This window comes from Hermetia illucens, chromosome 6, assembly GCF_905115235.1.
Source record: "Hermetia illucens chromosome 6, iHerIll2.2.curated.20191125, whole genome shotgun sequence".
In the NCBI taxonomy this organism is placed as follows: Eukaryota; Metazoa; Arthropoda; class Insecta; order Diptera; family Stratiomyidae; genus Hermetia; species Hermetia illucens.
The window spans coordinates 98,609,415-98,621,232 of record NC_051854.1 but is presented as its reverse complement, the minus strand read 5'-3'; the positions used below and the strand labels follow the sequence as shown (position 1 = coordinate 98,621,232).

The 11,818-nt window shown below is 43.2% G+C and overlaps 1 protein-coding gene across 1 annotated transcript; it reads left to right on the top strand.

Moving 5' to 3' along the window:
• Window positions 1-378: 378 nt before the first annotated feature.
• Window positions 379-11,818, top strand: LOC119660401. Its single transcript, XM_038068936.1, has 6 exons — window positions 379-601; window positions 4,140-4,417; window positions 4,475-4,640; window positions 4,701-4,991; window positions 5,046-5,247; window positions 11,546-11,818. The coding sequence occupies exons 1-6, from the start codon at window positions 503-505 to the stop codon at window positions 11,743-11,745; spliced, it is 1,236 nt and encodes a 411-aa protein (XP_037924864.1). The 5' UTR covers window positions 379-502; the 3' UTR covers window positions 11,746-11,818.

Here is an 11,818-nt window from a genome sequence, read left to right as displayed (position 1 = left end):
TGTCTCTTCAATGGTAAAATAAATACCCCTGTGAGAACCAGTAAAAAGTACGTTCTTCCAGCTAATACTAGGCAGAATACTTCAAAAGATTCTAAATCTCATCATAATTACATGCAATACATCCGAGATTTTGCGTCTTATCTGGAACAGGTGATTCTACTGATAACACACATTCAATGTCAAGTATAGTATGATGTTCGTATTAGGGACGTCAACGGCAAAATAACTCACCTTTTTAAATGTTCTCTCTTTCCTAGGTATATAGCGTAATATATTATAAAATTGGTGATTAACACATACATCAATCGAGAAATCGGATTCAAAATTACGATAAGAAGCTATAGTATCAGTTCTGCTTATCTGCATACCTCAATTCTGTTGATCAATTAAATTGTGGAAACAATGATTAGTTTCCATCTTTTGACCGTCGAGGACAGTGATTTAGTGTTGGTTATATCTTTAAATTACAGACGTTCTCCAATTTTATAGTGCCCCTACCAGAATGAGTTTCAATGCAGATGAACTGGAAGCACCAGAGTGGGTTAATTCGAATTTTCTGAAAGAAGTTCTTGAGTATAATGGGGATGTGCGAAATGTGACGGTAATGAAGCTCATATGTAATACCGGAGAGTTTGGAAAATTGATATAAGGATTTATTTATAATGCGTTCTGTATAACAAGTACCGAAAAGTAATTAACAAAACACATGAATGTTTGCGTTTTTGGCATAGATAAGTCATCGAAGGCCTTGTTCCACATTTTCAAAGAATCAGCGCAAGAAATTTCATTTGCAACACGAAATATGAGACAAAGTCATTGTTCAACTATTTTATTCATAGTAAAATTCGCAGAGCACTTGTGAGGTAGACTGACACTGACAGCGGCTGTATACAAACTGACAAGTAGAGCTCATTTTTTTTTTCTGGTAATTAAGGAAAGGTGTACCAACTTAAGAAAAAAATCCTTTTGAGCGGTTATTTTAAATTGCCGTTTCCCGGTAGTATTTATACAGACGGTATTATGAGGAAATAAGTCAATAGTAAACAGTTTAAGTTCTGATATCCTCTCCATTTTTGAAAGACAAACTAGACGGTCTTCATGAAATTCTAGTTCAAAGAAACACGTTCTATGATTTTAGGAAGCATTCTCATCAAAGGGAACAAGTCAAGGTTGTGGGATCGTCTAATCTCCTGTGGATGTCGTGGATGCTTTTTCGCAAGTATGCTCTTTGTGCTGCTTAAAATTGAGTTTTCCGCTATCATCACACACAAGTATATGATGACGGTTTTGAAGTGATGATACGATTCCCAATTCTAGTACAGGCGTAATTTCTCTTGCGGGATTTTTTAGTGAGGACCGCTTAGGCCTTCTCCTTCGGGAGTTCCAGTCCAACACTCTCCAACCAAGCCTCAACAGCACTGATTGCTTCGCATGAGTATAATTTAGCATCTTCGGGATGCTTTGCGACAACAACCAGCGCTATATCGTCAGCATAACCGACCACCGTGGCTTTCTTCGCGAGGGGAAGATTAAGTACATCGTTGTACATGAGGTTCCATACTAGTGAGCCCAATACAGAGCCCTGCGGGATACTCGCGGGAACAACTACTCTTGGGGTCCCCCATCGGTGTCACACCAGATCTCTCTCTGCTAAATAACTATCGACAATAGCAGCGAGATACACCGGAATACCAACCATCGCTCGGGATTTCCGTATTAGATTCCCATTCTATTCTATTATAGATTACCTGCTCTAATATTTTCCCCAAGGAGTCCAGAAGACATATGGGTATGAGAATGATTCACCTAGAAGTTTACCAAGCTTAGACAGAAATACCAACTTCGGCCGATTTCATGGTGCAGGAAAGATACCCTGGGATATGCACAATTCGAACAGCTCCGCGAACATATCCGGTCTACATTTCACTGCAAGCCTGAAGGCCTTATTCGGCATACCGTCCAAAGCCGGGACTTTCCTGTAGCCTATTCGTCTGCAGATATCCAGCAGCGCGTCCTTGGTTACTGGTGGAATCGGTGTGACATTCATGGGCTGCTGGAAGGTGTCAGTATCCCCCTCTTAATGGGGAAATAACCTCGGGATTATTTTTAGCGAGAGCTTAGGGCACGTGATCTGCGGATATGAATGGCCTCTGAATCGTCCTGTTATGATTTTTTAAGTTCTACACAATTTTATAAGCCCTGTCATGATTTTATAAGCGCTTCTGGAGTGCGGGTGTTCTGTCCTGTGGTTCCGTCCTTAGTTGAAAGGTGATTACCTGGTGGCCGCTGCACGTAAAGTCGTCACCAAGCGCAGGGCTGACAAAAGTCAGATCTACAATTGAACCAGATCCCCCATTCCGATAAGTGTTAAAATCTCCTTCGTTGGCCAGAACTATATCCAACTGAGAGAATGCTTCTAAGAAGCACCGCCCGCCTGCGTTAGTCTCACTGCGGACCGATGAATGCCTTTGCAAAGTGTCCAAACATCAGGCATTTGATGTATCTCTTTAGAGAGATCTGTTCGCTTAGCCGGCAAACCACCCATCCAATCCGAAGGTTCCCCACGGCCAACAATTTCTGGGCTGCTCCCACTGACATTCACTTTGTGGCCGTTTGAGTACCGCTATAAGCTTCTCTTAGGCTCACTATAAATTTTTCCCCGAATTTCTCCAACTTAAATTGTTATTTCAAGGCAATGCAGGTCTCTTCTCCGGATGTTTTCTCACCGAGATCCTTGAACTGTATATAGATCTCCTATTTTTGGAAACGTACCACGATATTCTTCCCTAGTGAGTTCATAACTTGGTTATGAAAGCCTTTATTTTTTTCCATGCTGAATTTTTTTTAGCTCAAACATGAGATCTAGGATTCTGCTGACATTTCCGCCTAGGTCTCTTAGGTCGGAGTCGGATTTCACCTTTCCAGTATCTCCGATTACGACAGGTTTCCTTTGCTAGAGAATACAATTGCCTCTGACCGAATTCGCACCTTTAGTTTCTTGTTCCTTTTTTGTTAACGACCTTAGCCCATCCACCGTTTTTATTTTCCTTTGGTTTTGCTTCGCTAGCTGGCATTCCCACTTTTAGCGCATGTCTTCCTCTTTCTGAACTTTTAGTTCCGTTTGTTGGACAGATCAAGAGACGTTTTTTCCTTTTTGGCGCCTATTGATTCTCTCAAGCATCCGCCCTCTTTGTCTCGCACCCTTTTACTCAATCGAAGGTCGATGACCTTGTGCTTTGGTGTCAGTTAGGTCGCCTGTGAAACTATTGTGGCAGACGTATTCGACTTTTCCTTAGGTTTTCTTTCTTTTTCCTGCGACCTAATATAAAGCACCCTAATGGCTCTCACCATGTTCTTAATGGCTTAGTGTTTGTCCTTGATGAATTCGCATCGCTCAACTATTTTAGCCCAAAACTGCCTGAAAGGTAGTTCTTTTGGGTCAGAGCCCTGTTCTCGGTAAGTTTTGGCCAGATTAGTCCTTTTACAGACTCCTTCACCTTTTTGAATTGCTGAGCTCCCATGAGCTTTCTCTTTTGCCGTCTTCAGTAATTCCGTGTCTGTCTCTCTGTCACACCCGATTTACTCGAAAACGGCAGGACCAATTGGAACAAAATTCAGTGAGAAGATGTGGTCTACAAATCCTTTGACATATGAAAATTGTCGCCATTTTGTGTTGAGTTTGAGGGAAGGCTACCCATACATGCGAAAGGGGGTGAAACATTTTTTTCACCGAATATAGCCATGTGGGGTATCAAATGAAAGGGCTTAATTAGTACTTTTCGAAACTGATCTTATTTATGCTATTGGATGCAATATAGCGAAATGAGACCTCCAAATGTGTACCCCAAAAAGTGAAGCAGGTCTCGTTCTTAGAACCTATCCAACCGAAAAATCTGAAAAAATTCAGAATGCATCTATACTAAGGCTCCACGAATCTATACTAAGACTGCAGGCCTCAAAATATATCCCATACCGATATTCCAACTTGTTTTTGCATTTACTCACTTTACTTACTTACAGTTTTCGGGGCTAGCCAACATTAACTGCCCGACTTTTTCCAATTTTCCTCCTCTCTGAAAACCCATACCCTATAACTTCGGTAGATTCAATTAATACGAAATTAACATTTCATTTTCCAGACTCATGACTATAAAATTTCTCCCGCAACTACTCTTGGGGATCACTTTGCCAGCATTATGTTCCGAGCAAATATTAGATTTTCAACTCAAGATCAACCAAGTGAAAAGCGCTCCATAATCATCAAAACCTTGCCAGTCGTTGAAGGATTTAAAAAGGATATGTTAAGCAAAACCGAAGTAGACTTTTTTGGCACTGAAATCTTCATGTATTCAAAAGTTTTGAGTGAATGTGCAAACATGTTGAAGAATGCAGGCTACAATGACTTACTGGCTCCAAAGTGAGTATCCCGATCCTATGAGCGTTTGCATTGATACTCAATGGTCCTATCCCGCAGGATGATTTATCAGTCATCAGAGCCATACAAAGTTATAGTTTTCGAAGACTTAAAGGAACTCGGATATTTTATGTTCCCAAGAACTATTCCGAACGAAGAAGATACTAAATTAATTTTCTCTAAGTTAGGACAATACCACGCGGCTACATTCAAGCTAGCAGCAGAGGTTGGTAATTTTTAAATTGATATTAAGGAGCAGGTGAAAACAAAAAGATTCAATTTTTAGGGCCACAAAGGTCTCAATCTAAAAGGAAGTATTTTCAATATGGGTAACATGGAGAATAAAAATTTCCTTCAAGATGGAATCACTTACTTCAAAGAAGTATTGGAAACATTGCCCGAATTCAAGGAGGCCTCAGAAAAACTGAGTAAAATTTCTTTTGGTAAAATTGTAGAAAAATGCATCCAAACTATCAATGCACCTGGCTCTTATGAGGTCCTCAATCACGGTGATTATCATATCAAAAACATGATGTTCAAGGGTAACAACAACAAGGATATTTCCAAAGTTATTTTGGTAAAATCAAATCTACTGGTGACTATGCTATTTTTATAATTGGAAAAATTTTAGGTTGATTTTCAAATATGCCACTGGGGTTCACCCGCCTACGACCTTGTCTACATGTCAGCCATTTTACCGCCTGGGATGCGTCCAGGAGCCTACCGACATTATTTTGATACATTCATCGATGTCCTGGAAAAATCTGGTTACAAAGGATCATTACCTGTGTTCGAACAACTACAGAAAGATTTAAAATCACACCGAATTTTAGGTAAGCCTAATTTCTCTGATATTTTGAAATTACAAAAATTAATCAATTGAATTGAGAGTCACTTGAGATTTAGTTCCCCGGGTACGAATCATGGTTTCATTATGGAGCTTTATGTTCGTCTTTGGGCTTAACTCGCTGCCTATTAAAGATGGAATTGTTTGAGAACGTTGGAACGGATCTCGGTGGACCATTTCAGGTGAAAGCTTCAAATCTGCGGACACCAAAAACTATTGTTATATGCGTTCTGGGTTCGTTTTGATTAAAAACACTATTTTCCGTTTTATTTACACACACACTTTATTTTACTAATTCAATTTAATCGCGGTTATACTAATTTCGCACTCTCGGCAGTGTTCTCGAATATTCGCCCGATTTTCTCGCAGTCGGTGGAACCTGTCAAACCTGTCAGCGCCAACTCGATTTGCCAGCCTAGAGCTTGCTTTTGTGTTTAGCGTGTTTACGACACTACCCCCCCTTTAGTCCTTTCGCCCCGAAAGGGTGCCGCTTCTAATGTGTTGGGTCGTTAGCCGTATATGGTGCCAGACGGTCGATATGTACCACTTTCATCTTCGCTCTCGGTTTTCCGTGCCGTTGAATACGATAAACGACGTCAGTGATGCGGGTAATCACCAGGTACGGCCCTTCCCAGTCCGCTTGTAGTTTCGGTGATAAACCTTTTTGTCGTTTCGGGTTGTAGAGCCACACCAGATCGTCAGCCTGGAAACCTGCGGTATTAGCCCGTCTGTCGTACCGTGTCTTCATGCGGTCGCTGGTAATTCGTAACCGTTTCCTTACCAAGTGGTGTACATAATTCAATTTGTTTTTCAGTTCGCTAACGTACTCCGATATGATGCCTGAATATCCCGGCGGTGTTCCGAATTTCAGATCGGCTGGCATCCGGATATTGTTTCCAAAAATTACTGTGGCGGGCGACTCCCCGGTTGTCGAGTGTTCTGCTGATCGGTAAGCCATCAAGAATATGGGAATATGGCGGTCCCAATCGCGTTGATTCTCGCTAACGACCTTGGCAAGATGGTCTTTGAGGGTCTTGTTGAATCTTTCGACCATGCCGTCCGATTGAGGGTGTAACGGTGTCGTGCGAGTTTTTCGGATTCCTAACAAGTTACACATTTCGCTGAATATCTGCGACTCGAAATTCCTTCCTTGGTCCGAATGGATTTCGTTCGGGACCCCGTAACGGCTTATCCAATTGAACACCAGCTGTTCGGCAATCGTGGTTGCTTCTTGGTTCGGGATTGCGTATACTTCAGGCCACTTGCTGAAGTAGTCCGAGATCACTAAAGTGTAACGGTTACCATCATTTGTTTCCGGGAATGGTCCTGCGACATCGATGGCGATACGCTCGAAGGGTACCCCCACATTGGAGAGCTGCATTTTTCCACGAGGTTTGTGTTTTGGGCCTTTGACAGACGGGCATGCATGGCATTTAGGGCACCAGTCTTCAACGTCTTCTCGCGCGTGCATCCAGTAGAAACGCTCACGAACCTTCGCCAAAGTTTTGTTGACACCTAAATGTCCTCCGGTTGCGCCTTCGTGCAGTTCTGCCAGTACTTCCTTTACCCTGGAACGTGGAAGTAGTAGCTGCATCCGATGTTGCTGACCGTCCGGTGATTCCCATTTCCGTTTCAGGACACCATTTTCAATATGCAGGGAGTCCCATTGTGCCCAGTAGCTCTTCAACGTGGCGCTTTTGTCCGATATATCCGCCCAGGCAGGACGCTGGCTCTTTTCCTTCGCTGTAATGATTAAACCGATGTCCTCGTCGTCCAATTGAGCCTTGCGTATTTCTTCCGCAGACCATCCAATTTCTGGTTCCACCGCTAACGCGTTGACTTCGATTTCGTTCGCCTTGTGTTCCGTCTTCCAACAATGTTTGCAATCCTGTAGACAAGGCCGTCGAGATAATGCGTCAGCATTGCTGTCTATGATCACTCGCAGCCTTTTAGCTTCCATATGTGTGATTTCTATCGGAACTTCGACGTTCTGCCACTTAAGGAGTCGCTCTTTGAAGTCGAGTGAGAAGCCGTGCGCTTTGAGGAAATCCATTCCGATGATGCATTCGTCAGTAATATTCGCCACTAGGAAATCGTGCCTGAATTCCAGGTCGCCAAGCTGAACCTTTCGGTTGACCTCTCCTAGTACTGGTACTGCTTTCCCTGTCGCTGTTCTAAGCACGTAGTTACTGGATCCAAATAACCTCACATTCGCTATGTCTGGCCTCAGAATCGACTTCATTGCGCCAGTGTCGATAGTTATAACTCGCCATTCGCCGTTGATCCGTCCGCTTAAGCTCAAGTCATGATCGTTTTTGTGAAGACGGGCGATTATAATGGTGTTGTCGTCGGGGCCACAGATTCTATTAGCCAACTTCTGCCCCACGAAATTGGCTGTTACTCGTTTCCCGCTTCCTCGACGGGAGGGGCGGGAGAGGCAGAATTGCGCGCCGTTCGTCTGCGCATAGCTGCACAATGTTGGCAGAAGTATGCCCGTTGTGGCTTTTTACAGTCACGTTTTAGGTGACCCTTTTCTCCACAATTCCAGCATCTTGGTGCTCCTGCTGCCGATGACTCCTTTAAAATTTCGGCTCGTCGACACTCGCAGTCGTGAACCCGTTCTTCAGCTACCTCTCGAACTTTTGCAGCGGTTTTGCACTCCTCTCTGCTGGCTAGGTAGCGTAGGCTGTACGAGAGCGCCTGTTGGACAGAATTTCTCTGTTCGGCCATCGTCACGGCATGTTTCAGGCTCGGGGTCTCGTAAAGCATTGATGAAAGCGTCGACTCCTTGCACGGTGCGGCTTTCCGGACTCTCTGGGTAGCCAAGAAGTGCCAGCCTCTCGATATCCTGGGCAAGTTCCTGAAGTGTTTCACCAGGCTTCTGCACCCGTCCTCGCAGCTGAGATCGATAGACGGAGATTAGGTTGCTGTCACCGTATCGAGTCTCCAAGGCTGTGATAAGAGCACCATAATGCTTCTGTTTCTCTGCAGGAAGTGTTTGGAGGATAGCGGCAGCGGTCGCCCGCTCCTCATCGGTCCAGCGGTTATGAATGGCGGCTGCTTCGAATTGCGTTTTGTATACGCCCCATGGAATTTGTTCGTCGAATATTGGGGCTTTCAGGCTCTTTACCGCTGCTCGTTCAACTGTCACGCTACCATTCTGCTGTATTCCCTCGAGCCGCTGGGTTAGTTCCTTGATTCTGTCATCAACTTCCTCCTTGAGCTGCAACGTTCGTTTGTCGACTTTCTCGATTTTATCATTTAGGCCTTCTTCCGTTTTTCGGATTTCCTCGCGGACTTCGCAGAACCTCGAGTCGATTTCGCCAGTTGATCGGTAATAACCGTCGTCTTTGTTGCCTGCTCCTCGAATCGTTGATTCATCGCTGATTTTATTGAATTTATCGATACAGTTTGTTGCTCGAGTCGTTGATTCATCGTCGATGTCATAGCTGACAGCATTTCCATTATTTTGTCGGTTTTGGTTGGTGCATGCTCGGGGGATTGTTCAGTTTCCGAGTCATCCGATAATTCTTTCGCTTCCGGGAATTCGTAGGTATCCGGGTCGAATCCTTCGTTCGTGAGGGCTTCTATTAATTCCGCTAAAAGGCTGGCTTTATTACCTCGCGTCGGCAATCCTCGTTTCGCGAGCTCAGCCTTTAGCTCACTCACCTTAAGCGAATAAATATCTCGCGGCATTTCCGACTACAGAGCAGTGTAAATAGCTCTGTTTTTTAAGGTTTTGTGTAAACACAAAACCTTATTAAAATCGGTTTACTGTCTGTCCGTCTGTCTGTCTGTCTGTCTGTCTGTCTGTCCGTCACACGCATTTTTCTCGGAGACGGTTATAGCGATTTACAACAAATTTGGTAGAAAGGTGGGAACTGTGAACGCTCACGCATACAGTGAATTACATCCTTTTATGTTGAATTTAAGGGGGGGTCCCCATACATGCAAAAGGGGGGTGTAAAATTTTTTTTCATCAAATATAGTCATGTGGGGTATCAAATTAAAGGTCTCGATTAGTACTTTTCAAAGCCGACCTTAGTTTTGACATTCGTTGGAAGAGTGGGGAGCGCGGGGGCTAGAAAGTGATCACTTCTTTAAGGGGGCCATTCTCAGAAACTACCAAACCGAAAAATCTGAAAAAAATCAGGAGGGTGCCACTATATGGTGCCTGGGCTCCGAAATACCTTCCATGCCGATATCTGTTTAAATAAAGTTAATAATAGTACATTACTACAATTTTTTGTAATTGGTTAGAAACCCCCCTTATGTTCATCCTAGTACCATGAAATTTTGCAGTGATATAGGCTATAATATAGAGCATGATCTTGCCAAGTTTGGTGGAAATCGCACTATTATTAACAAAGTTATAATACCTCAAATTTGCTGCTTCTTTGAAAATTGAAGACTATGAATGTCAATATCACCCGAAAGTGGATACTCTCACATAATATACGGATATATTACGTGCTACGTACTAAGAAATACACAAAACCTTTCGTACCTGAAGCGTCCAGCTTCCGGTTTCCCGACTCGTTTTTTTTTTCTCACACAGTTCAGAGTCACTCACAGTCATTTTTTTTTTAATCCCACTTCTGACACCAATGTTATATGCGTTCTGGGTTCGTTTTAATTAAAAACACTATTTTCCGTTTTATTTACACACACACTTTATTTTACTAATTCAATTTAATCGCGGTTATACTAATTTCGCACTCTCGGCAGTGTTCTCGAATATTCGCCCGATTTTCTCGCAGTCGGTGGAACCTGTCAAACCTGTCAGCGCCAACTCGATTTGCCAGCCTAGAGCTTGCTTTTGTGTTTAGCGTGTTTACGACACTATGTATGACCACTAAGGCCATACACTGGAGATATGTTTAGACCTTACGACGCATGCATGCCTGGCGTCTTTCCAACGATTCGTATATAGGAGAAGTCAACCTAGAACGATTCATTCCGACAATGGCACACATTTAGTGGTAGCCTCGCAAGTGCTCCGGGAAGCGTGGCGAAAGGTAGAGCAACAATGTGCAGGGCCCTGAGCCAGAGGCAGATTATACGCTATCACAACCCCCCTAGGGCAAGGCACTACGGAGGGCTATTTGAAGCCGATATAGGCAGTGTGAAACCATATATCAAACAAATGCCCTCTATATCTAACTTATCTTATGAAGATTTTGGTACCGCCCTTTATACTTAGGAGTCAATACTCAACAGCAGACCGCTGCATTCTTTAGCGGACAACAGTAGTGATTTGCAGGTGTTGACTCCCGTTCATTTTCTGATTCAAAGAAGCTTATTATCTCCCCGAAAGGCGATGATTTGCGCGAGAATCTGCCAGCTACAAAAAGGTGGCCATAATAGTAACCATAAAAGAAAGCGGCCGCAGTCCCCTTAGTTGGAAAATGGCCCGTGTACTCGAAGTGTATCCGAACCCTAAGGGAGTAATGCGGCAGAAAAGTTGAAAACAGCTGCCAGGGACAACGTCCAGGGAGTTACATATCAGCTTGTGGTGCTTCTTCCGAAAGAGAAGAAAGGATTACCCTCAGAGGGAAAGCTCGATCTCAAAAAGCAGCCCCCAAAAGCGTCTCATATTCCACCAATCCATCCATCTTTCGCGTCAAGATAAAAGGGATGAATGGCAACCCTTCAGCAGCGTTATATCCTGGCTTAACCACGAATCCCAATGTGTCCAGGGCGGTCCCTAGCATTCTGGGACCTTTCTGCGAGATTTGTGGAAAGTCAACAAGTGGATGGATGCCCTTCTCTATCAGGGCTCGCCAATTTTTGTTTCGTCGACCCAAGAGATCCCATGCTTGAGGATAATTTTCCCTATAGTCGCCTAGGTGATCTATCACCGCCCCTCAGCTTACTTTGGAGCATCACCAGACACTACCAATATCGAAGCCGTTATAAACCAAGTTGAAGACTGAACGATTCATAGTGACTAATATCTCCCTAAAACACAGGGATCTCTGGCACTGCAGAACTAGGTCTTGGCCGATGACCTCGGTTCTAGCAAGGCAAATTCTCTATATCTTGAGCAATCATTGGTTCGGTCTACCGAACCCTAATGGTGGGATGTAGTCAATTGTAGTCGCCACGGCCTTGGATCCTGTTTCCGTTAAAGTTCGCACTCGAGCCTCTGGCATCCAAATAATTTCAAACTTCATTTAAATATCAATTCGAATTTACACACTCACCTTTTTCATTTCTAATTGATATGGCGCCATGATTCAAAATAACTAATACAATCATGTTTTCTGTTTCTCTTTTCCTAGATTTATTTTTACTGTCTACATTCACAGCATTTATTTGCGCGGATAAAAAAGAAATAAATGAACAAATGGAGACCTTATTTCAGGATACAAGTCGATTCAAAATATTCTATAGACAACCTAACTATATTTCGTACGTGAAAGAGTTACTACCAGACCTGCTACAGGAAGGTGTTCTAGACGATCTTATAAATTTTAATTAAATGTTTTTTAATTCATTATCCAACATTGATTAAAATTATTATTATTTCCGATTAAAAAATAATCAAGAAAATA

Bases quoted from the DNA above. Each gene is read 5' to 3' on its own strand.
- LOC119660401 (XM_038068936.1), top strand. From the start codon at position 503: ATGAGTTTCAATGCAGATGAACTGGAAGCACCAGAGTGGGTTAATTCG. The intron at 4,418-4,474 runs GTGAGTATCCCG...CCTATCCCGCAG, and splicing joins AATGACTTACTGGCTCCAAA to GATGATTTATCAGTCATCAG. The intron at 4,992-5,045 runs GTAAAATCAAAT...GAAAAATTTTAG, and splicing joins ATATTTCCAAAGTTATTTTG to GTTGATTTTCAAATATGCCA.